Raw genomic sequence first — 26,055 nt, 5'->3', positions numbered from 1 at the left:
ATAATTAGGGGTTATAGTCTACAACCACTGAATTTTTTTAGTCGGCCCTTCCACGAAATATTTAATTAGAATTTTTTAAATATTTATGAATTTTTCGAAAATACCACCTGAGAACCAATAAGACAATAGTTTTAAGTTGACTCAATGCATACAAGAACATTAACTGATGCTCATTAGCTAGTCATCTGGTAGATACATTTGCCTTTAATAATACAACTGACATATATAAGGATCGTAATGGTGCTATGAGGATAACTTTGTCGGTTTTCAAGAGCTAAATTCGAAGCGCGTCATCCCTACAATGGCTTCCATTTCTACGGTTATAAAAATAAACTGACGTAATGTGGAGATAATTTTGACGAAGTAGATTCCGGACTGAAACATATGCAGTTATTTACATTAAAAGTGGGTCTCATTGGGGTCTAAGTGGGACACAGGATTGCCGATTTTTTTGTAAGCGTGACACATGAAAGTCAAATTATTGTGCCATGAAAACGCGAAATGAAGTCTAGCAGGACACAGGAAATTACAAAAATATAGAATTACTTACGTACATACATGTACATGTAGTGTAAGCGGGATACGGGAATCTGAGGCAAAACAGTAAACGGATCCGGGATCAGAACCCCCAATGAGACCCCCTTCTAATATTTATTGCCATATATACTTTAAACATTAAGTTACATCAAAGCATGTTAAAAGATAAAAAAATTAAATTATTTGGTATGTATATATATATAAAAAAATATCTAATAATTCAACTGAAATTCTAATACAAATTGGGCGCAAACGTGTCGGGTGCAAACATGTGAGGTGCGTACCTTAAGGGTGCAAAGTATATTGGGCGCGAACAGACCTGATACCTCCCAGGTGACATATTAACCAGGTCCCCATCTGACTCGGTTCTGAATTGCCTAATCCGATGCCAATTTGACAGTTTTAGCAGTCGATAATTTGGTTAATATTATTTTAATTTCTATGGAGAGAAAAAAAACAGGTATAAGTGAACTTTTTCTTTAAAAAGTAAGTTTCGAGTAAATGTAGAATTAAGGGATATTAAAAATTACCAATGTTAACTAACGCTTGTTTAAATTTTTGTAGCCTGAAAACTTTGTTTACTTCAAAAGTCTTTCGAAATTTCCGCTTTTATCAAAGTCAAAATTATGCTTGATTTCTAAACTTCGGGTCAAGTGCGGACACGCGATTCCGGAATTAATATAGCAATATAACGGTTGATATTTTCATGTTTTTTGGCAATCTATTACCTCTGGTCAATGCAATTTAACAACCTGTACTCAATTCGATTAAGATTTACCCATTATAATCTTATACCGCAATACTGTTGATTTTTATTAGAAACGGATATCAAGCGCTAAATTGATTAAGACCAAACTACCGCCAAATTTATAAAGATGTATACCACAAAGAAGTAAATAAAAACACAAGAAGGTGCCATTACAGAGACCATAGGAAAATTTCAATACACTAGAACACTTAGAATTAACTTAATTATTAAGAACAAAATGTCAAAACTCTGAAAGGGCTACAAAAATATTGAAACAATCTAATATAACACAGTAAGTATACTACCCCAAGTCAACAAAAATAATTTATGGTTATTTCAATAATTTTTGTTTAAATTTAATATGCTGCTAAAAGAATCATTCATAAGGGTAGGAATTATGTTCTATATATGAGGTGTCAGGGTCATCTTGGGCTGCCATTTGCGTAAAATTGGTTTATATTTTTTGTGATATGTCAAAATATCCTAATCATGCATGTCGTGATACACCTTACATCCTTATCTGTATTTGTCCGACATTACTGGACATCAAAAAGGCTCCCGTAAAATTTTAACGTCATAATACAACACATCTGAGGCCACAATGGAAAAGTGATTGTTGTATGACGTCAAAAGTTCAAGCAGTACAGATTCTCGGGTCAACCAGTAATAACGATAAGGGGTATAAATTAGTCAGAGGTCTGACATTATTTTTGTTGCCGTTATTTTTGGATTAAAATTAACGTGATTCCTCAAAGTCAGTGGCTTGTTTATATCGTCTAAAACAAAGTGTAAGGTTTATTGTCATGCAGGAAATAATACCTTTGATGTCATTTGGCAAGAATTTTTACTGTTATTCTTCATGAAGATATTGCGATAATGGTAGAAGTTCCAATTCGGGTCTATACCTTTAAATGAATGGTACTAAAACTGCTTCATCTGCATCTTTTCATTTCTATCAGGATTTTTCATAAGGCATCTTGTCGTCATTCATGCAAATTATAATCTAGATCAAATAAATGTGACATCTTTAGAGACTATCTTAATTGTTTGCTGTGACTATTACCTACAACGTCACAATGATGAAGCCATTTTTCCCAGACAGAAATTTCCTTCCCGATTTTGCCATGAAATCGTCATTGATAGCAGGAACATATATGTATCCACTGGACTAGACACTACCTAATTATAATTGGAGCTGAATTCACCATTGTGTCATAGTTAATAAAGATACGATACAGAAACAGAAGAGTTAAAAATGTTAATGCTATTATCCTAATAATTTATTAAAGTGGCAATGGAAACACATTTTATATAACATGTATAAAATAAGTATTCTTTATAGAAAAAATAATTAAATAAAGCAAGTTAAATTGTTTTATTTCAGATGAAAGTAACAACTCCAGAAATATCTTGGCATGAAAGAGATCCAATATATAGTGTAGATTTCCAACCTGGTAACAGAAAAGTCAAAAGAATTGCTACAACAGGTGTAGACAAGTTTATACGTGTAAGTATAAGAAAATGACCAGCAAATTTAAAAAGAATTAAGAAATGAGGAATGTATCACAGAGACAACAACTCGACCAATCAGAAAAAAACAGTCGAAGTCCACCAATGGGTCTTCAATACTTCAGCTGGTCCCTAACTAAAGTGTGTACTAGTTCAGTAATCATGGTGATAATAGAAGTCAAACTAAATAAAGAAACTAAAATTAAAAATCATAAAAGACTATCAAAGGCTGAAGGCTGCTGACTTGGGACAGCGCGAAAATATGGCAGGGTTAAACTTTTTTTTTAGATCTCAACCCTCCCCTAAAACTCTTGGCCAATGTAGAAAAAACAAACACACAGCAATAATCATGTTTAAATATTGTATTTCTCTGCCATCATTGTGATTCCACATGAAATATTGTACCTATTAACCATATACATGTATGCATGTTATCCGTTTCTTTTTTACTCAGGTTTTATTATGTACCGGTAGATAACTGCATTGATTGTTTTATGTTAAGCGCTTAGGGTAATTTTAATTAGATAATGCACTATATAAATACTGTAAATAATAAAGTAAATAATAAATAATAATAGATAACTGCTAAAATTTGAAAACATTATGATTTTGTTTTCATTTCTACCAAACATGCGTTAAACACATATAGGAACTTTGTATACATGCAATTTTGTCTGTGATAAGTAATAGTGCTTCTGTGTGTTTGGGGTCTGTAAGACACCTACTCTGGTTTTTGTCGAGCCTTCGACTTTAGTCGAAAAAGCGAGACATAGCGATCCTACATTCCGTCGGCGGCGTCCACAAATATTCACTCTGTGGTTAAAGTTTTTGAAATTTTAATAACTTTCTTAAACTATCCTGGAAATGTACAAAACTTGGCCAGAAGCTTGTTTATGATCAGGAAATAGTATCCAGAAGTAAATTTTGTAAAAAAAAAATCCATTTTTTCCGTATTTTACTTATAAATGGACTGAGTTTTTTCTGCCAGGAAACATTACATTCACTCTGTGGTTAAAGTTTTTAAAATTTTAATAACTTTCTTAAACTATCCTGGAATTGTAAGAAACTTGGCCAGAAGCTTGTTTATGATCAGGAGATAGTATCCAGAAGTAAATTTTGTGAAAATAAAATTCCATTTTTTCCCGTATTTTACTTATAAATGGACTTAGTTTTTCTTCCAGTTAACATTACATACAGTCTGCAGTTAAAGTATTTAAAACATTTTTAAGATTCTGAAACTAGCCTGGATTTTTACCAAACTTGGACAGAAGCTTCTCACAATCAAAAGATAGTATCGAGAGGAATAATTTTATTGGTTTTTTTCATCATTTTTGATGAGTGTGTGATTAACAGCAAAAGTAGGCGAGACTTATAAATTTTTAATTATGAGTATTCTTTATGAGACAACAGATGCATTCTTGGTTCATCTTCAATTCTTTTTTTAAACAGATATGGGAAATCAAAGTTGGTGGTGATGGTAAAGGGACAGTCGAATTTATATCTAACTTGAAAAGACACACAAAATCTGTCAATGTCTGCAGATTTTCCCCGGATGGTAAGACTTATACATCTTTTCTGGCTATGTTTTCTGTTTTGAGAAAAAGTTAGTCAGAAATAAATATCATATTATAACAAAATGTACCTAGTATTTATATGTTATATGAAATAAAACAGTAAAATAACTTAAATATCAAAGAATGTGGTATTATTTAAATACAAATGATGCAGATTTAAGATTTGATATTTTTCAATATTTTTCAGTTCATAGATATGAACTCATATGGTGTTACGAAACGTTTCAAGAGTCTCTATTATGAAATTTATTCAAACGAGTTTTTACTATATTTCTATAATTTTCTATTATATTGTTAAAATCCCAACTTACATATCTTCAATTACAGGCTTTGGAGTCTGTCACAAATATCATGAATATGTAAATTTTGATATAATATATACTTAATAAGTATGCTCATTAGGTAATATTAGCTTGTTCTGTTACAGGAGAAGTGCTGGCCACAGCAGGAGATGGTAGGTAGATGTTAACATATTACATATTCAACTGTTATTACATTACATTTGAGAGTTCTCTAAAGAAAAGTAAACAAAATATTCCAAATCTCATTGATTCCGTAGTTCCATAGCAAATAAATGTAGATTTCACTGAAATATTGTCATTTAAGAAACTAGTATACTAAATTGTATTTATATTCATTATCCAAACTATTTTAGTCATCCACTGTGTCCTATCTTCTTAATTTTATATAAATAAATAAGAAGATGTGGTATGAGTGCCAATGAGACAAACTCTCCATCCAAGTAACAATGTATCAAAGTTAACAATTATATGTCAAAGTATGGCTATCAACACAGAGCCTGGGTGTTAAAACAATTCAAACAGGTTGATACTTTGAAAATGCCAGTTAACATAATTTAATCATTATTTTTCAGACAGTGTAATTGTGTTTTGGAAGTTAAGCGACGTCCCTGTGCCACAAAATAATATTTTTAATGAAGATGAAGAAGATAACAAAGAGAATTGGACACCATTCAAAATGTTAAGGTATTAAAACAATTTGTAAGACAGATAAGGTCAAAATATATACTTCCTGCCTCCTGACCAACCACCCTCAAAGATTTATTGACTATTAGAAAAAATGTTAAAGAAATAATGTGTTTTGATATTTAAATAGGCTACAAAACTTATTTCTTTTGGATTATTCAGGCAAGTTTGTAATAAGATTGACCTAAATCAAGTGAAAAAAATATTTTAACTTTTGTTTTATTTTAAGGCTAGAGGCAGAAATTAAAAAAAGGAAAGATTTCGGTGTAAAGGTCAAATTTAGTTTTGGTATCTGAATTTTGCCATAGTTTCCATATTATAACATTTCTACTCTAAGCAGATTATCTAGCATATCTGTCAGAACATTGAAAGTTGTATCTATGTGTTTTTTATTTCAGGGGTCACTTAGAAGATGTTTATGATTTGTGCTGGTCAGCCGATGGGAAAAGAATGATCTCTGGTTCTGTTGATAATACAGCTATAGTTTGGGACATAGTGAAAGGTAAGTCGAAATCCATTGCTAAGGCAAAACAAAAAAGTATGTGTGTTTACTTTTACATGCTGGTAAACATTAGGGTAGGTAGTTAGGATTTTTATTTTATTTATAATATTTTTTGTACATCGAGTATGGGAGCAATATTATGACTTTATCAGTGCTTTATAAAAAATTGTTTAAAAAAAATGTTTAAAAAAAATGTTTAAAAAAAACAGGGTATGTGGATAAAAATAAGGGTAGGTATGGATACAGAAAAAACAAATACTTTTTATTATGCCTAATAATTCACATAGATTGTGTAAATGTTAAACTTAAAATGTTATAAGAGAAAGTATTGAAATGATTTTACATTTTTTGACAATTTCTGCATATGTTCATTTATTGAAGAAGAAAAACGCAGTTTGCTCAACTTGAAATTACTAAACACTGTAAGTTTATTATACCACACGCATGGTTTTCAAAGCACACTGAAGAAGAAAAAACTAATTCCCAAAAGAGATGAATGTTAAGGGTTGAAAGATACTTTTTCTTGTTCCATCTATCTTTAGTTGATTTGTTTGCATTGTAATAGTTGTTTTAAAAATATAGAAAATTTCTTTCCGAAACTTCCATGTCTCCAATTTCCACATTCACAATTCTTTCCTTGAAAGCTTTAAAAATAGTTATTTTAAATTATTTACTTCTAGGTGAAAAGGTGGCATTGTTTAATGATCATAAAAGTTTTGTACAAGGAGTAGCATTTGATCCTTCAAATGAATTTGTCGCTACACTAAGTACAGATAGGTAAGGTAAAAGTAAAGAAATCATGCAGAATAAAATTGAGAATGGATATAGGGTATGTGTTAAAGAGGCAGCAACCCGACCAAAGCAGAAAACAGCTGAAAGCTACCACTAAAAAAACTCAAGCGACCATCAAAATTAGTTCTTATTTCAGGAATGTTCAACCAGGATAGTTTGAAGACTTCCAAAATATATAATGGAAGGGGGATATAGTGTCTTATATATATGTCAGTTTTTATTGGGTAATTCTAAAAATAATTAATTCTTCATACAAGTTTGGTCTAATGTCTTCAATCAACACTATCCAGGATTTCTGAAAGGGAGATTGAGGCATCATTCATTAAAATGGATTATATACTAATACAGTAAAAACAAAAATTGACAATTTTATGCTAAAAAAATCATAATTTAATAGTGAAAAACATGGTATAATAAAATAATTTGGCAATCTAAACTGCTAAAGGGGGATGTCCTAAATTGCCATTAAAGAATTTAAAGCAGTTAAAAACATCTACACTTTAATTCTTTAATATAGATGTCTCTATCCCTTGGATCCAGAATTGATCCCAAACCACAATTATACTGGAATTGATTAAACTTAGGAATGAAATTTTTAATTTGAAAAAGTTACGAAATCTCTGTTATTCAAAACTCCAACAAAAGATTGTTATTTTTTCCTATTGAAATAGATAATAAATACACCAAAAGCAGGTTAATGGTTCATCTTCTTGTTTTTTCCAGGTCTTTGAGAATTTTTAATCTTAGTAATGATAAGTGTTTACATACTGTTTCAAAGATGTCGTTACCTCAGCCAGCAACACAATCATCAGATAGCCCATCAGAAATTAAGCCAAAATCTTTCAAAATGTTCCATGATGATACAATGAGATCATTCTTTCGTCGTTTGACTTTCACACAAGATGGAGAAATTCTCATTGTTCCAGCTGGATGCATTGAATGTGGTGACAAATTGATTAATTCTACATATATGTTTTCCCGACAATTGCTTACCAAGTAAGTATAGACAATCTATAGAAATTCTGTAAATGTTGTATGTCATACCTGTCAACTGACACGTATTCTGCGTGTGTGACCCAAGATTTTCACAATTCTGAGGGATCACCCGGAACACCCGCTGGGTCATTGAAATAACCTGGGAATTCCGAAAATGACCCGATTTCACTCGTATTTCTTAGCCTTGAGATTGATTTCATAAGTAATATTCCTTTGAAATACAGGCAAATTCGTAATTCTTCCATGAACAGGAAGTTCATCTAGCTATATGAACTGTCAAATTAAGTGACCCATTAAGTGCATGGCTTCACTTGACAGCTTTGGTGTCAAACACACTGTTAATTAACACCAATTACCTTAGCTTTAGGTCGTAAATAAATTGCACCATTGGTTTACAAATTGAACTAGAGTTACTTCCCCTTATTGTCACCATTCAAAATTATTCCTTATATTTTGGTATCTTTGATATACATTATAAGAAAATGTACCATAAATACTGAAATTCAGCTCGAAAAAGTTCGTACGCGTTATGACCTAGATTTGATTCTTCAATGCAGGTCATGACCTGCATTTTCATCGTCACAGGTTGACAGATATGGTATGTATTTCCAAAAAATTATTTGATAAGGTTAAATTGAAGAAATTATATATGTAGATTATGCAATTCAGGTTTTAATATTTCATTCACTCTTCAATTTTCACAAAAATTCCTGTTGTTGGAAATAAAATTTTATTCATTTTAAATTGCACATACATATCAGTGCATTAGTATGAATAGTTTAATTATGAAAGAAGTTTTTGTGGAAGATTGCTAAGGAAGACAAGCTTGATAGTTTTCTAAAAAGGATTGCTCTTTAAGTTGTTCACAAAATTCTTTTTGTTATACATTAATATAGGGCCCTCAAATTTAAACCAGCATCACAGAATCAAGGCAATAGAAGTTCAACATACTGACATGAATGTATTTGTTTTCTTTCAGGCCTTCTGTATATTTACCTAGTCCAAATAAAGTAACTGTATGTGTGCGGTGTTGTCCGCAGAAATTTGAGTTGAAAAAGATAAGTCGACAAGAATCTGGATCAGAAGGTATTCATGTGTAGATTTCTCTTCTGTAGTTTGTAGATAGATAATGACTTTTGAAGTAATAGAGGGGTATTGAGAATATTCTCAGCTGAGAATTTTTTTCTCAGCGATGTAATCAGTAAAATTGATGATTGAAAACTAAAAAAGCTTAACAAAAATGCAGAATTTACCTCTTTTGCAATAAAGTAATGTAAAACATAAAAGGAACCTATGATAGATAAAATCAGAAGTAGCAGTTTGTAATCATCAACCCTCTATTACCAATAAAAGGCTTGTATTATCTGTTTTATTTTCCAAAGTTTACTTGCCAGAGAGGTGTGCAGACTGTAGAGTACAATAAGCAAGCAAGAAATAAGAGAAAAAAAATCAGTTTTGCAAGGTGGTTTGTTTACTGTCTGCCCTGTTTGTTATCGATATTGTAGAGGGGGCTCTTATAATTTTCAAACTTAATTTTGCCTAATCCATATTAATAAGTTATTTTTATTCAATATCAAATTAATACTGATAAATTTAAAAATTAAACAATTCATTACAAATTTCTGGTTTCTTTTGAATGCATTGCTTAATCTACTTGAATGAAACGGTACAATAAGTAAAAAAGACAACTGTAAACCAGCTTACGATGTGTAAACTAGAAAAAAGCATAATCGGTTATAATTTGTTCTGTTTTGGTGTTTCATACTCACTAATATGTGTTGTATTAGCTTAAAACCCTTCAAACATTAATGTGATAGATATATTTAACACTGTTTTTCATAAGGAAGAAACTGTGTTACTTTCAAAGATGAATTATAGTGTTATCTATTATGTAGGGGTTTTGACTCTCATTGTTTTTCTTCTTCTTTTACACATGCTATTCAAACTTCCTGTTCGAACACACAAGTTTTTAAAAAGTTTTTGTGTGATTTAGACTTTTTTTAACAATCATGAAGTGTTCTAGAATCATTTACTAGCAGTTTTAGCTTCTGTTTGATGATGGAATACAGATTTTTCCATGAAAACGACCACACATGATTTGAAATTCTGTCACATAGACACATACCCCATATATTTGTTTATTCACATATACATGAGTATACTAAAATGTGTCAATGGACATTTGAAAGAAATGGCAGACCATTTCAGCCATAAAAAAGGACATTTGAATGTCACAGTACAGGACATTTGAGTGCCAATATTTTAGGACAATTATGGGAAAATAAAAATAAGTAAATGACATTTGAGTGATATCTTTCAAATTCAGCTAGAACCAAATACAGAAGGTTTAAAGTACTGCAGATCCTTTTTCCTACCTCTTTAAGCAAATATTTGTAGGTAATCAGTAATATTCTTTTTAATTTTTCAGGTGCTTATTGTTTGAAGTCAGTTTCTAATTCAATGATTTCTCTTTCAGATCAGACCAACAATAATAATTTGAAGGAATGGGAGAAATATTTAACAATGTTTAGGTAAGTATGAGGTGTTAATATTTTTCAAATCTAGGATGTTTAAAACAATATAAATGCAGTAATTTAAGGGAAAATAATGCCTTTGTAAATAAAGTTCTTAGAAATAAGTATCATATACAGGGATGTCAAGATCAAGTATATCTAACATAAGAACTAAATTAGATGTTCAATGATATATAAAAAAGAAGATGTGGTATGATTGCCAATGAGACAACTATCCACAAAAGACCAAAATGACACAGACATTAACAACTATAGGTCACCTTACGGCCTTCAACAATGAGCAAAGCCCATACCGCATAGTCAGCTATAGGTCCCATGTGGTAAAATGTGAACACAAGAATTCTATACCTTTTGTCTCTGAGTTAAGCTACTTATGTTTCAACTATATCTGGAATATGACAAGAGTTGTTTATGGAGAAGTCAATTAAGTTGTTGTTGTCTCATTTTCAGTTTCTGGAATCAATATGTGTTTTTTATTGACAGTTTACCATACAGAACAGTGTTTGCTGTAGGAACAGAAGACTCAGTATTGTTCTATGATACACAACAACAGATGCCATTTGCTCATGTGACTAATATACACTATCATCAAATTAGTGATTTAGCATGGTAAGATAGTTTAATATTTGTATCCTTGAAGCTTCTCATTAGAATTTATAGAAACTTTTCAGAATTGTATGTATCATTTGATAAATAGATTAGAACACAATTTTGACAGACATATCTTAAGAAGAAGACCAATCGACACATAAATGTCTACCCATTGGTAAATTACTTCTGTGAAATAACACCACATTGATATATTTGACATTCCAAAAGAGAAACCCATACCAGCAGCACTTCTGTGTGTATTCAGAAATAATGGTAAATATTGCATATGGATTATAATTACATTAATTTAAAGTCTCATTTTTCTCAATATCTCAAAAATAAAAATCGCATTTTAGTTTAGAATGACAAAATCACAATAAAAAAATGCACATAGTAATTTCTGAATTTACAGTACCTTTATATAGGAAGAGATACAACCCCACTCAAACCAATGGATATTTTGGGACTTATGGTTTATTTTAGGAGCTTTGCTTGCAGTCCTTCAGTATTGTTCAGAGGGAAATCCTGATATTGCCTTGTGGGTAGCCTGAGAGGTTAATTTTGCAAAATTAAAGGCAGTCAGATGAACAGCTCCTAATTTCTGAAGATGATTTGTTTACGATTTCAGGTTGCAAGATGGACAGTTTCTCATTTTGAGTTCTACAGATGATTTGTTTACGATTTCAGGTCCCCAGATGGACAGTTTTTCATTGTAAGTTCTACAGATGATTTGTTTACGATTTCAGGTCCCCAGATGGACAGTTTCTCATTGTAAGTTCTACAGATGATTTGTTTACGATTTCAGGTCGCAAGATGGACAGTTTCTCATTATGAGTTCTACAGATGATTTGTTTACGATTTCAGGTCCCCAGATGGACAGTTTCTCATTGTAAGTTCTACAGATGATTTGTTTACGATTTCAGGTCCCCAGATGGACAGTTTTTCATTGTAAGTTCTACAGATGATTTGTTTACGATTTCAGGTCCCCAGATGGACAGTTTCTCATTGTAAGTTCTACAGATGATTTGTTTACGATTTCAGATTGCAAGATGGACAGTTTCTCATTGTGAGTTCTACAGATGATTTGTTTACAATTTCAGATTGCAAGATGGACAGTTTCTCATTGTGAGTTCTACAGATGATTTGTTTACGATTTCAGGTCCCCAGATGGACAGTTTTTCATTGTAAGTTCTACAGATGATTTGTTAACGATTTCAGGTCCCCAGATGGACAGTTTCTCATTGTAAGTTCTACAGATGATTTGTTTACGATTTCAGGTTGCAAGATGGACAGTTTCTCATTGTGAGTTCTACAGATGATTTGTTTACGATTTCAGGTCCCCAGATGGACAGTTTCTCATTGTAAGTTCTACAGATGATTTGTTTACGATTTCAGATTGCAAGATGGACAGTTTCTCATTGTGAGTTCTACAGATGATTTGTTTACAATTTCAGATTGCAAGATGGACAGTTTCTCATTGTGAGTTCTACAGATGATTTGTTTACCATTTCAGGTCCCAAGATGGACAGTTTCTCATTGTGAGTTCTACAGATGGATATTGTACCATAGTAACATTTGACAAAGAAGAACTTGGTGTCCCATATATTGAACCTCTTGAAGAAGTTGAGAAAACAAGTAGTCCTTTAGCATCCTCTGTAAGTTCTAAGGTAATTATTTTTTATGTTCTAAACTCAATATGTGTTTAAATGTCTATATTATTTAATGATTAAACTGAACGTACGATTCTATTTAAGACAAAAGGAAAATGCAGAATTAAGAGTAACTTATGATTTTGATATTTTTTACAAACTGATCCTCATCATGATGAACTCATGATCCAAACAGTGCAAATCATAGATGATACCTGTTGTCATTTCTGAAATGAAGACTATATGAAGTAAAAATACTATTATGTTGGTATGATATTAAAGTCCAGTATGACTCAAACAAAATTCTCAGTACATTAATGGAGAATATAAAAAATATCATACATATATGCACCCGGTATCAACCTCAATCTTATTTAAAGAGTCTAAATCAATTAGTATCTATAGACCTTTTTATTTTTTCACTTATTCTCTGCATCATTTGGTAGCGGTTTTCCAGATATTTTTAGTTCACACTGTAAACTATCTGATGTGACAGTTGATATTGCATTATTCAAACACCTGATTTTGAGTCAGACAGACTTGGGGTAATTGTAATTGTAATCGTTAATCAGCTGTAATTGATTACAATTTTTCAAGTAATCATTGTAATCATTAATCAGCCAAAAATCTGATTACATGTAATTTAATTTAATCAATTACTTTTCAAAATACCCTGTAATCCTGATTACTTTTTGATTACATTCTGATTACAATGATTTTTTTAGCTGTGTTAATGTTCAAGAAGTAAACCTTTTTGTTATCCTTATTTAATCAGTTGAGTCAGTCCAGGTAATTGTTTAGAGTCAAGTCCTTGATTTATAGTCCACACAAAATGAGGATGAAGAATATGACAACATATTTAAGTCTCAAGTAATGGTAGTATTTCTAAGTTCTTTTAATTCATTACAATGTTTTAGAGTGAAAATTAAAGTATATAACAGTATAACATAATGTTGATTTTTCAGAAATTATTAAACTTTTTTGTTTTGTCTTGATAAAGTTACTGATATCTTTTTATCTCTTTTTAGAATGAGGAACCAGTTGTCATGGATACAGACAGCGAAGATATGAAACTGGTTTTAGAAACAAGCACAGATGATGTTCAGTTGGCTGAAAGTCCTGTAACTAAGGGAACAAAAACTGACCAATCAGATAGACCAGCAAGTGAAAATGGTGACAAAAATAAATCAACAGAGGCAGACAAAAATAGTGCAAATAAGAAAACCCCTGCAGCTCCATCTACAGGACTTACGATAAAATCAGCATCAGGAAACCAGAAATCTAGACGTATTCAGTTAATAACATTGTCATCAAATAAATCTTAGTAAAATCATATAGAATGTCACTTTAATGTATTTATATCAATGAAATAAAAATGTATGTATATTTTTATTATTTTTAATTTAGTACTTAATCAAATTATAATTCAATTTGATTTTTGAAGTCCAGTTCTGCTTGATGCTTTAATTTGGATTGAGTAATTAACAGTATGATTGTTTGTGATTGCATATTTTCATGAAATCAAAGGGATCTCTCAATGGCTGAGTGAATTCAGTTGTTTATCTTCACTGATTACTAGCCTGTCAATCAACAGTTGAAACCCTCCTCCTGGCAATATGATTATTACTTTGATGTTAATTGATAAGGATTTCTAGGTTCTCTCTCGGTACTCCAGCTCCCTTCACCAATAAAAACTGGCAACCATGATATAGGTATCTGTGGTCTTAAACCCCAATGTTTATGATTGAAATCTAAGAAACTTCATAATGCATTGAGAAAGTCTGAAAACAGTTACATGAGTGCTATACAATTTCATGCATTAATGATATCAAAAGTTAACAAAAAAGTTTTTTAATGATCTTTATGCTTTTCTATAAAACTAATTTGGTAGGAGAGATTGAAACTGTAGATTATAAATTTACTTTTATGTCTACATTTGGGGAGTCCTGATTTAATTTGGTTTTATTGTCTCCTCTGCAACAAGTCTTAGAAGGTGAGACATGGATGTTGCTTTTCCCGGCATTTGCAGGGTCAACAATTGTCAAGTTTTCTGCCTAATTCCGTTTTAGTTGCACAACTGTAAACACCTATAGAAAAGGTTTGTTATGACTTTTGAATCTAAATGGATTGTATTTAAGATTAATCTATTTGAGTTTGCTAAATTAAACTCCTGGTTGAAGTTATTGCCCCTAAATAGCTTGTTTTAGATATTTTGCCTAATACTTTGAAAATTAAAAAAGAAAGACAGAAACTGTAAAAGCAAATATGACCAATAAAAGAATGCTTTGACTTTTAACATGCCACACTCGAAGCCCACTGTTCCAATAAATCTTGACAATTGTCACATTGACTTTGTCATTTCAAATATAAGAAGCATGTTCTTGGAATGCATCTTTAAAGATGATGCTACTTCAAAGAGTTGCTGTATTTAAAATATGGCATTTTTTGTATAGATCTATATTTGTATTAAGATAGAGTGAAAATATTTGACATCGTACTAGTTTAGCAAAATGAGCACCATAAGACTACGGTAAGATAGATATAAGAAGATGTGGTATGAGTGCCAATGAGACAACTCTCCATCCAAGTCACAATTTATAAAAGTCAAGGTACGGTCTTCAACACAGAGCCTTGGCTTACACCGAACAGCAAGTTATAAAGGGCCCCAAAAAATTACTAGTGTAAAACCATTCAAACAGGAAAACCAATGGTTTAATCTATATAAAAAACGAGAAACACTTATGAACCATATAAACAAACGACAACTACTGAACATCAAATTCCTGACTTAGGAGTCGGAGTCAAGTTAGGACAGGTGCACACAATTGCAGCAGGATTAAACATTTTAATGGTACCAAACCTTCTCCCTTATCTTAAACAATTGAATAATCCAGCTTCCAGTCACGTAGACACCTCTTGATATGACTTGAGCTTATAATAGGTATATGATTTTTTGTATATTTGAACAGATATGGGTTTCGTTTTTATTTACATATTTATGGCTGTTTGATAGTCTGTTAGTGTTTGAATGGAAAACACTGATCCGAATGAATAAGAGAAGTAAAAATATTTTGCCTCCTGTAGAAGTGTCGGTTCTAAGGCTACCTATACACTTAAAATCTCTTGCTTCAAGGAGGCTCTTACAAGTGTTTACTGAATCAATAGGTGGCTCATAGTAAAACAAGATTTCGGCCCTTACTCAACACGCCTTTGATTTCCGATGTCATTTGAAGTTTCCAACCCTTCATCGAGGTAGACCCACCTTACAGGGCCTATACCTCAGTTAATAATGGTTAAAATGTTCTCGTTCTGAATATGCATAAAACAATCTCTACTGGGTGTTAACATGGTTAATCAACCAATCTGACCTAGATATGATTAACATCGATATCACATCAATAGGCTGGTTGAGCTGATCATTGTCATATTATTAATAACATTGACTACGACTGTTCTCGAATTTACTACGATTAAACCTTCCAACATATACATTACGAAAGAAATCATTTGTAGTTCATTTATAACAATAATATCTTCTATTAAAGTAGATGAATATATACAGTATGGATTGAAAATTTTGTCAGAAACTTTTTATGATTAAATCAGTGTTGAGTGTTGAACAGCTTGCATGAAAATATATTATTGATATTGATTAAAAGCAACATTACACGTTGATACATATATATATATTCATCTACTTTAATAGAAGATATTATTGTTATAAATGAATCAATGAGTGATGCATTTCTCTTAAAAACAAGAATGTGTCCCCAGTACACGGATGCCCCATCCACACTATCATTTTCTATGTTCAGTGGACCGTTAAAATGGGATAAAATCTCTAATTTGGCATTACAATTAGGAAGATCATATTATAGGGAACATGTTTACTAAGTTTCAAGTTGATGGGACTTCAACTTCATCAAAAACTACCCGGTTCAACCAAAAACTTTAACCAAAACTTTAAACTGAAACGGGACGAACGGACGGACAGACTAACGAACGAACGAACGAACGGACGGACGGACGGACGGACGGACGGACGGACGGACGGACGGACGGACAGACCAGAAAACATAATGCCCATAAATGGGGCATAAAAATCTCAACCTAACAACTTCTTTTGCAATAATGCAGAGGTATAGGAGTACTGGAATAAAGGGCGAACAAAATTGAATGCCCTGAATAATAAGGATATGTTGGACATGTTTTACTTGACATTTGTTAACAAGCACAAGACTATGACAGCAAGTACTTTTCTTGAGAGACAACATATGACAGGGGAAAAGTGTATCATTACAAAGCGAGAAAGATCGAAATGCCGGTGCGTTTTGTAATGCATATTTAGTTGGAAAGTCGATTAAATTATAAAAGCCTCCAATTTTCTTTGTTTAGTGTTGACAGATATATGTCCTTAATCTTGGTCCTATTAAAACCCGTAGTCATAGGTAAATAAAAAGGGGGATCTGAGCTAAAAATGAGGTTTATTAATAGACTTTTTTCAAGTAACACCCAAGACGTTGTCTTGGTGCCCCCTCAACGCACACAATCACACACACACACACACACACACCTTTATTTCAAATCCGAGATCCCCAACTTCTAGTCAATTGATAAATTATCAAATATCATATGTCTCAACTTCCATCCGCTAAGGGAGATACCGTTTGATTTTAATGGGGGGAGGGGGAGGATGAATAATTTTGTCTTGCATTATTTTTTTAGTTGAAATTTGCTTTTTTAATAGTTCATATTGCCTTTTTTTCTCATTTGTCCCCGACCCCACTACATAAAAATCAAATAGTAACTCCCTAAAATTAAAATGCATTCCAGAGACACACTGTATTCTTCTGTAAAATTGAGAAAAAAATATTCTACAAGGACTAGAAAAAGGTCAAATCGAAAATGGACCGTAAGAATTATCCATTGTTACAATGAATGTTGAAAGGTACAGTGACGCTAGTTATTATTCTAAATTGTTATTTAATTTGAACTTAATTTCCTTTCATTTTTTGTAATTTTTCTTGTTTGATGTTTTCCATAAATATTTTCTTACACCCAATGTACACTAAGCATTCAATCGGTCATAAATATGCTATTGGCCGCTTACAAACAATATTTACAATAAAAGACAGAATCAAATGTACGTACTAAGTAAACAATTCGACTTAATGTAGACCTTTGAAATTAATCTTAATTTGTTCGAGATTTCTACCTTTATCAACTGTTTTTATTCGATTTGTACAAAAGCGATAGAATCTTTAAAATATCGCAGTAGAACCATGGAAGTCTTATAGAAAGAGGTAAGATAAAGTCAGTTAATGTTTGGTTGACGTGCTTTTGATGTTTGTGTGTATAACTTCAAAATAACATATATACAAACCACTAGATCTACAAGCCAGGCATAAGTAGGCCAGATTGAATTAAATTTAATGTTTTATCCATATCTTTGACATTTTGCATGCAAATTGTTGAATAGAAAATAAAGGAGTAGGTCCGGTAAGGGCCGATTTTGGCCTCAAATTTCAGGTTCATCTAACGAAAGTTTTTGGACACTTTTTAAACACTTAAGTGTCTATTTCAACTGATTTAGTCATTTAAAACGCTCTGATTCAAGCTTAAATATGAAAAATTTATCAAATGTGCCAAAAAACGTCACTTTTCAGATGGTTTTTGTCAAAAATGAAAGTGGCCGCATCCGTGTTCATCCTCAACCTTTATATATGTTTTGTATTATCATCAAATACAACTTACGTTACAATATTATGAATGAACACGAATGCGGCCACTTTCATTTTAGACGGAAACCGTCTAAAAATTAACCAAAATGCTATAATTTTGAAGATTTCAGTAATTTAGCATGACTTAATGATGCTAGAGCGCGATATTTGTGCTTTGTATAGTCAAAAACAGCTCATATTTATGTAGCAGAAGCATTTTACATTCCAAAATAAAGCTTAAAGATTACATTTTCACAATTTTCTAAATCTGCTATATTTTGGGGCCAAAAAGGGGTCTTACTGAACCTACTCCTTTATTTTATTTTATATGTTTCCACAAATAACTATAGCTAAACGCTTTTCTAAGGTTAATATAATTTAATGTAAATGGGGTTATATATAGTACTATTCAGACAAAAAGTTGTTATTTTTTACGCTTGCACAAAACTGTTAAATACAGCTTTTTAAAATAAAATAGCCGTAAAAACCCAATGCAATGTCCATGTTTGTATACAAAACGAAATATGAAGAGTAAACTTTGATATTAAGAGTGCATGGTAAAAGCGTCAAATTTTCTTTAGTTTAAAATTTCTGTTGGTATATTTATAAAGCCCATTTTGTTATTAAAGTTTTTACGGTTGTTCAGGCTTATTGCACGGGTAAAAGAATCCCCCGAAAACGTAGTAGACAAAGCTGGTGTTTATATCTCAAATCTTTCGTCAATTCTTCAAACACAAAACTTGCAACAATACGATAAGCTCGCAAATTCATACTATATACGCTCTCATATGTATAGCTATGCTAAAGTCCATTGGATTCCGAATAAAACTTCTTCAGATCAAAACATTAACATTCCCGATACAAATGTGCGAACGGACGACGGTCACTGTGTATAATAGCCACTTCGCTCAGCTGAGTTATTAGTGCAATTGTGGTTAAATATCTAAATAGGGTGCAAATATGAAAAATTGTATATCCTAGTATAGTTTGTTTAGAAAATGAAAGTAATTTCAATCGAATGCATTCCCAAAAACTTACTCGAATCGCACAATAATAAGCATTCAGGCAGAAAAAAAATACTGAATTATATCGAAGGTAAAGTCTTCGAAGTGAGCCAAATTGTAATGTGGTTTCTTTTTTATATTTAATGTTGAATTAAAAACACAACTTTGACATTTGGTTTGTTGTAATGTCTAGTATATTTGATGATTCCTGTATCAATTTTATTAATTACAAATGTATGTACTGTTGTTTAAACTGGACGGTCAAACATTTGAACATGATTTATGTTGGTACGTTGTACAGGTGTAAACATCATTGGACATTTAAGTCTTTGACTTGTATTGACACTGAATACTTGTATATGTTACTTAAATTAGTAAATGTTTTCTCAAGGGCAATCTGATGACCATACTTGGCCACTGAAATAACTTAGGGTATGAATACTGACAGGTATAAGACACTTCAATTGTTTACAAATAAAACATTATTGTCACTTCATATTCTATTCTATATCTTATTGCTACAGTTGCTTCATTCATACGAGTAGAATTAACATGAAATGCTAGTCAGAAACGAACCTACATTATACTTTTTTTTTAATTTAATCTTGAGTTTTGGGGTTGGAGGATATTGGGTAATTACAATTTTGGGTCATTTAAAGTATTTTTTGATTTAATCATTGTATATAATGTGCGAATCTTGGTTAATGTTAAGTTTATGTGACAGTTGTAATAAAGCCTTATATTTAGGACTATCAACACAATACCAATGGTTAGTAAAGAAGGCGAGACATTTCAGTGTGTTCACTCTTGTATTAGACTATATAAAGGTCAAATCGAAAATGGACGTAAGAATTATCTATTTTTACAAATCACAGTAATGAATGAGCCTTGGCTCCACGCAAAACAGCAAGCTATAAAGTGCCCCAAAAATTACTAGACATATAAGTGTAAAACCATTCAAACGGCAAAACCAACGGTCTAATCTATATAAAAAACGAGAAACACTTATGAACAACACCAAAAACAAAATATTGTTTGTTTGTCGAGTACATACATTTCTACGCGAGTTTCATTTGCTCTCTCATTTAGAGAGTTTCAGTTGTATCCAACTATGCTACACGAAATGACTGTCGTTATAACGGTGTCGTTTCACTGACTATGTACTTTCTCCCTAAAGTTACAAGGGTATATAAAGTGTTTCATGTTTTAATAAAGTTATTATATTTAGATATCATTGTGTTGAGAACGTTTGTTCTTTTCAAATTTGTACAAATACATTATTTCAAAATTCTATTTCATAAAAATAATCAAAAACTTCTACTCTATCCAGAATAGACATTTAACATTTTACAATAATAAGAAATAACCATAAGTATTTAATGTGATTTTAAACAATTGGCCTTTCATCTATTATGTGTTAAATAAATACAATTAACTCTCCGATTCAAACATGAAATTCACTAATTTCTTTCAAAATAAAGTTGTTAGGTCTAATCCATTTATTCTTGTAAATACAAATTTATTTAAGATCACGTAATTTGGTTATTTATGTGTTTGTTTCTACAGTCTCAAATTTAAATCAGAGGGAACCTATTATCCGTATGAAATAGAAGTTTTGATTAGGATTAGATCTCGGCAGACGTACAGCAAAAAATTTTGTTGGGTCCGCAACAGTTTGATATTTTACATATGAATTGTTACTCTATATGAATATGATATCTCACTAAGTTCTGGATATGACTATGGATCTTACAACGTGTGATTATTGCACTAATGGGGGTGTATACCCTGCCTGTGCATCTATTCTATGGCCACCTAAGGTAATGTGTTTTGTTCATTTTTAATTATTCTTCATTAATATCTACTGCTATATGGCTGAATAATTTGATGTTTTGTGTTTTTTCACTGGAATATACGCAGACACAACATTTTGCACCAGGGTGGCGTTAAGCATCCATTACTCAATCATTCGCTTGAATTTGGGGTGTGAACTTTTTTTGGTAGCCTGTAGTTGTCTTGACTGCAATATACGTTGTTCTGTTAACGATGGGGATATGCGACCCTAAAGTCATCGGATTCGTAAAAATTGTCTGAACATTATAGGGTGTTAAAAGGTATAAAAAAGTTATCAATTGTGTGTAAAATTTCGTAGAAATTTGAACGAACGCTGTTTTTCTCTCTCCTTTCTCTGACTGTAATTTATGGCGCGTTAACATTCGACTTTCCATGTTTTCAAGTTTTGGAACAAGATTAAGTTACTGATGGGTTTTACTGGTTTCGATGCCAGTTTTTAATGTTTGTTAGTTTCCGTTCGACAGTTAACCTTTGGAACAACTTATACAATTCAATTGTGTCTCTAATCTTATTTGAATTCAAAAGGATGTAATTAACGCTTAGCCTTTTTCGTCGTATATTATTTATATATCCCTACTGAATAGGTGTAAATGATTAACAAGATCATTGTCGTCCCCCTTTTTCACCCAGACACCAACTATTATGCAACATGCCCCACCTGCGATAGAATAGGGGCATTATGTTTTTTGTTATGTGCGTCTGTTTGTTCGTCCGTCTGTCCGGCGCCCGTTTTAGGTTAAAGTTGTTGGTCGTATGTTTGAGCTATGATGTAGTTTTTAATAAAGTTGAAGGCCAATAAACTTGAAACTTATTACAAATGTTTCTTATGATGTGATGTTTCTAATTTTAATGCCAAATTAGAGTTTTTACCTCAATTTTACGGTCCACAGAACATATAAAATAATAGTGCGAGTGGAGCATCCGTGTACTATGAACACATTGTTTTTTCTACTGAGTAGTCGAGTGTTAGTAGTTTATGTGGTCTGTTGTGTACTATCCAGGATTTTGGGTGATTTCTATTATCCTTTTAATTGCATGTATTATCAAATTAAAAGAGATGAGATAACTGAACTTTAAAAAAAAACAAATGAAAACAACACACTATATATTTCATGCGTCTGACGCGCTTTTCTTGAAGTAACTTCATCAGGCACGCTCAAACCGAATATTTGAAAGCCAATGATGTATAAGAACCGACACAGTTGTATATAACCAAAAAAAGGACATAAACAAAATAGTCAAATGCGCATTAGGACAACTTTGCTCAAAGAAATTGATTTGGTTTCCTTATGATTTCGAAATTTATTAAAGAGCAGTTTTAGACAGGCTTCTTAAGTATCATGTCAGTGTCGAAGTACTGACTACTGAGCTGGTGATACTGTCGAGAACTGAGAGTCCACGAGTAGAGGTATATATCCAGTAATGTAAAAAATGAAAACAAAAGGTTATAGATAATTTGGAAAATTCATATTTTTATTGGAGATGCAATGTATTTGTTTTCCCCTATAAAATAGAATCGAGTAAAAGTTATTCATAAATACCTCAAAGCTTAAAAACAATACATACTTGACCTATTGACATGTTTCATTTCCTAAATTATAGTACTTTATATTAATACTAGTTCAATTATGATAATGTTACTGCAATAAAGCACTTAATGGGTTGTTGAGTATGCATTGTGACAGATACAAGACCCTTAATGTATTTGTATACGCCATCAATTCAATATCAATTCAACATTCCATTTATATATTTTAGATAATCGGACTAAGGGGAAACTGTTCAATGAGATTAAAATTCGTTTTATTATTTTATTTTTTATTATTATTTCATCCTGTTCTTCGAGCATCCAATTCCAATCTAAGCAACACATCATTACAAGGCGCGTATAATACATTAAACATATCCCCCATAATTTAATGAAAATTTTGTTTTGCGAGCTTAAGTTTTACAGTAAAAAGTTTACCCCAGGCCCCATCAAGTTCACTTTCCATCGAAAACTAGATATTCAAATTAAAATTCCATAATAAAAGTAATATAAAATTTATACAACCCCCTAAAATATGACCATTTTGTCACTTAACTGTTTACAGGTAAGTTACTTACAATTTGACTTTAGAAATATTATATTTTGAAGAAGAAAAAAAATTTGATTACTATTTAAAAAAAAAAATCTCAAGCATTTTGAGTAGAATTAAGTTGTTTTTAACGTCACTAAAGTTACTGAACGAGTTCATACTATTACAGGGGGAAAATGAAGTGAGCTATTCATAACAACAGTTCTAATTTTAACTGTGACTAATTACCAATGGAATAGACTATTCACTGAAATACTGGGGAGGGGGGGCGGGGGGGCTATTATTTGTCCTTGTTCGCTATCCCTGCATACATACTTTAATTGGCAAAATGATTATTTCGGTACTGATTTAGTGTTAGGGGATGATAAGCTCATTTCCATCCGTATTTGAATTATTTATGTCACAAAAAAAGTCTCATAAACAATTTCCATTCGCGTAATTTGTTTTTCCTTCAAAAGTACTGGATCATCAATCCTACGTATACGGAGCGAAAATCAATCTTAGTTTCCGTTCCTTAAGACCTCTCCATTTTCATTACTATTATTATTTTTGAATAAGATTTCGAAATAAGGTTGACCTTTTTATGTATGTTTTACCTAAAGGTACATATATTTCATGTAAAGCTAGTCGTACTATTTAAGTAGTACCAAACTATCACGTAAGAAAACCGAATGTGTATAAATCAACGTCGCTGTTATCACCAAACTTTAGGTGTTCGACACCCCATGTGAAAGGCTTATCTTGGGCAGGGAATGTAGAAAATCAACATCAAATGCTACAATATAATTGTAGGTAAATAAACTTCAAGACAAGTTCTGATAAATTTTGGAAATAAATGACTTTTTAAAGATTGTTGTAAACCAAAACAATACCAATGCATGAGACATTTTCGCATGTCTAGTTTGAAGGCTCGTTTCGATTACTTGGTGATAAAAACGTATACTCTGACGAATCTTAACATATCGTATGTATATACTGGAATATTAAGTCGTAAAATAAGGTAATGCTTTAAATAGTTCCTTCCGTTAGAAATTATTTGGATAATTTAAATCAGATACATTTATGGTATTTACAATTTAATTTTCTCTATTCGTTTTCCTAAAAGTGTGAAAACAAAAGAAAACTGAATGCATTTTCTTTCAAAGCCAAACAGAATAAAACACACATTGAATATTCAAAAACAAAATTAACTGTAAATTCTAGTTAAAAAGCTTTAAATTATCTTATACGTTAAAAAAAACCAACAGTAACTAGCTTTGCGCGTAAGTTGCCATAGATGTTTTGACCACCAATCACAGGAAATCATACTTATATATTAAAAAATGTTAACAAAGAAAACCTCCTCCTATTAGTAAAAAAATATGTCTATTTTATTAATTTTTCCAATATTAAAGGTTTACACTTTTCTAAAGTGTTGTGTAATTGGAATAATCCGGTGTTTCCCCTGAAATATGGGCATTTTTCTTCTGTATATGTAGATTATATCCTAAAGTTAAGACAGCGTAAACTTTTGTGGAAACTTGTAGGTCTGCATAAGCCGTATTTGTAAACGAATCTGCCGTTCCAAAAAATATAAACGAATAAATCTTTTTTAATATTGGTTGGCTGTTATAAAATTGTATTTACATTTTAGCCTTCAGAAGTGCTTCGATGCTCTTCAACTTCATACTTTATTTGGTCTTTTTAACCCTTTTTGATTCGAGCGTCACTGATAAGTCTTTTGTAGACGAAACGCTCGTCTGGCGCAAATATAAGATTTCAATCCTGGTATCTATGAAAAGTTTATTTTCAACATGCACATCTATCATTTTTCTAATTTGTTTTTCAGCCTAAAGTGATGAAAATGGGTTCAAAGTCTTCTTCTAAGAAGAGGAAAAACGGTCCTCCAAAATATATGGAGAAAATGTTGTTTATAAACCACAAAGAGGATCAGCAACTACAATATAAATTGGAACAACTTCATTTGAAATCACGTGACCGAGAAATCGAAATGGATCTCGCAAAGAATCGTGTTGAGAAAGAATGGAAACAAAATAGCAAGAAACAGATAACAATTAGCGAGTTAAATAATGCAATGGGAAAATATAACCGAAATGGATTTATACCAGAGACAGCGACAAGAGCACGTGCTAGAAGAACGTCTGCTAAGGCTGCACAAGATTTGTCAGTTAACGATTATCTTATCGAGGAACATCGAAAACTATCATCTGTTATTCCTGAGATTTTGACTGCTTTAACTATCCCTAAAAACCAAAATTCAAAACAATTAGTCCCGGATACTCCCCTCTATCAGCAAGAAAATGTGACAGATTTAGACGTTAACAAAATTGTCAAGATGACACACGCAGTCAAAATACTGCGGAAAAATATATCGACTAGAATGAAGGCAAATGAACACCAACCTCCGCTAACTGTGGTTCTAAGACCTTCAAGAAGTGACGCAGATCTGAATGTTTATACAAACGGTGCATGTGCACTAATGAAGCGTAAAATTGATAGGAAACGAAAACAGTCAAATTCAAATTATGAACTCCCGCCTTCTATGCAGAGGAAACTTGCTGCTCTGGAAAAGCAAATGTCCGATCCTCGTCGTCAATCGGTAATTGCCAGTATTCCTGACGTGTCAAAATTGAAGAGCCAACAAAAAAGACATTCAGTATGCGTTCCTGCTTTGCAAAGGTCACAGAGCATAGCAGCACTGCCACCTATTCCGACAACACCCGGAATGTTACGAAGTCTCACAAATGTTTCAATGAACAGTGGATTAGATCATCGTAGAAAGAATTCGTCAGAAGGAAATTCACAGACTATTGATGAAGACGAACTCAGATCAAGACAAAAAATAGCCATGGAAATGGAACGTTACGATGCCGTCAGAAATAAGATTACAAATTTCCTAGACAATAAGATAAGACAGATTGACTCTAACATGTATATAGATGCTAGATGATCGAAAGACTTTCATTAAATTGTTATTTTTT

At 31.9% G+C, this 26,055-nt stretch overlaps 3 protein-coding genes across 7 annotated transcripts in view; 2 read left to right on the top strand and 1 right to left on the bottom strand.

The window, feature by feature from the left end:
* The window catches only part of LOC139491108 (DNA polymerase theta-like), a 44,637-nt gene extending 43,472 nt beyond the window's left edge, over positions 1–1,165 (bottom strand). The window contains exon 1 of one of the 2 annotated variants that reach the window (XM_071278477.1): positions 1,068–1,165. The gene's annotated coding sequence lies outside the window, so the exon portion shown is untranslated. The remainder of the gene's footprint in view (positions 1–1,067) is intronic. The other variant, XM_071278478.1, reaches the window with a different exon arrangement.
* Positions 1,166–1,355: 190 nt separating this feature from the next.
* On the top strand, positions 1,356–13,810 carry LOC139491109 (chromatin assembly factor 1 subunit B-like). 3 transcript variants are annotated; one of them, XM_071278480.1, is made up of 13 exons: positions 1,356–1,449; positions 2,670–2,792; positions 4,244–4,349; positions 4,796–4,822; positions 5,243–5,354; positions 5,753–5,856; positions 6,537–6,633; positions 7,372–7,644; positions 8,624–8,730; positions 10,121–10,175; positions 10,662–10,787; positions 12,283–12,436; positions 13,447–13,810. In XM_071278480.1, exons 2-13 carry the CDS (start codon positions 2,670–2,672, stop codon positions 13,741–13,743), a joined length of 1,581 nt encoding a protein of 526 aa, XP_071134581.1. In that variant the 5' UTR covers positions 1,356–1,449; the 3' UTR covers positions 13,744–13,810. The 3 variants fall into 3 exon arrangements, with proteins under 3 accessions (XP_071134581.1, XP_071134582.1, XP_071134580.1); XM_071278481.1 differs by having other exon boundaries at positions 1,384–1,577; positions 12,283–12,424; XM_071278479.1 differs by having other exon boundaries at positions 1,384–1,577.
* A 6,947-nt stretch (positions 13,811–20,757) lies between these two features.
* On the top strand, positions 20,758–26,055 carry LOC139491107 (uncharacterized). Of its 2 annotated transcripts, none has more exons than XM_071278474.1 (2): positions 20,758–20,962; positions 24,903–26,055. In XM_071278474.1, exons 1-2 carry the CDS (start codon positions 20,879–20,881, stop codon positions 26,022–26,024), a joined length of 1,206 nt encoding a protein of 401 aa, XP_071134575.1. In that variant the 5' UTR covers positions 20,758–20,878; the 3' UTR covers positions 26,025–26,055. The 2 variants fall into 2 exon arrangements, with proteins under 2 accessions (XP_071134575.1, XP_071134576.1); XM_071278475.1 differs by lacking the exon at positions 20,758–20,962 and adding an exon at positions 23,960–24,074.

Source organism: Mytilus edulis, chromosome 10 (genome assembly GCF_963676685.1).
Source record: "Mytilus edulis chromosome 10, xbMytEdul2.2, whole genome shotgun sequence".
Lineage (NCBI taxonomy): Eukaryota > Metazoa > Mollusca > Bivalvia > Mytilida > Mytilidae > Mytilus > Mytilus edulis.
The sequence above is the reverse complement of the archived record's forward strand: the minus strand, read 5'-3'. Positions and strand labels throughout refer to the sequence as shown.

Coding starts and splice junctions, on each gene's coding strand:
- LOC139491107 (XM_071278474.1), top strand. CDS start 20,879: ATGACTATGGATCTTACAACGTGTGATTATTGCACTAATGGGGGTGTA. Junction 20,963..24,902: donor CTATTCTATGGCCACCTAAG/GTAATGTGTTTT, acceptor TTTGTTTTTCAG/CCTAAAGTGATGAAAATGGG.
- LOC139491109 (XM_071278480.1), top strand. CDS start 2,670: ATGAAAGTAACAACTCCAGAAATATCTTGGCATGAAAGAGATCCAATA. Junction 5,857..6,536: donor AGTTTGGGACATAGTGAAAG/GTAAGTCGAAAT, acceptor ATTTACTTCTAG/GTGAAAAGGTGGCATTGTTT. Junction 10,176..10,661: donor AAATATTTAACAATGTTTAG/GTAAGTATGAGG, acceptor TTTTATTGACAG/TTTACCATACAGAACAGTGT.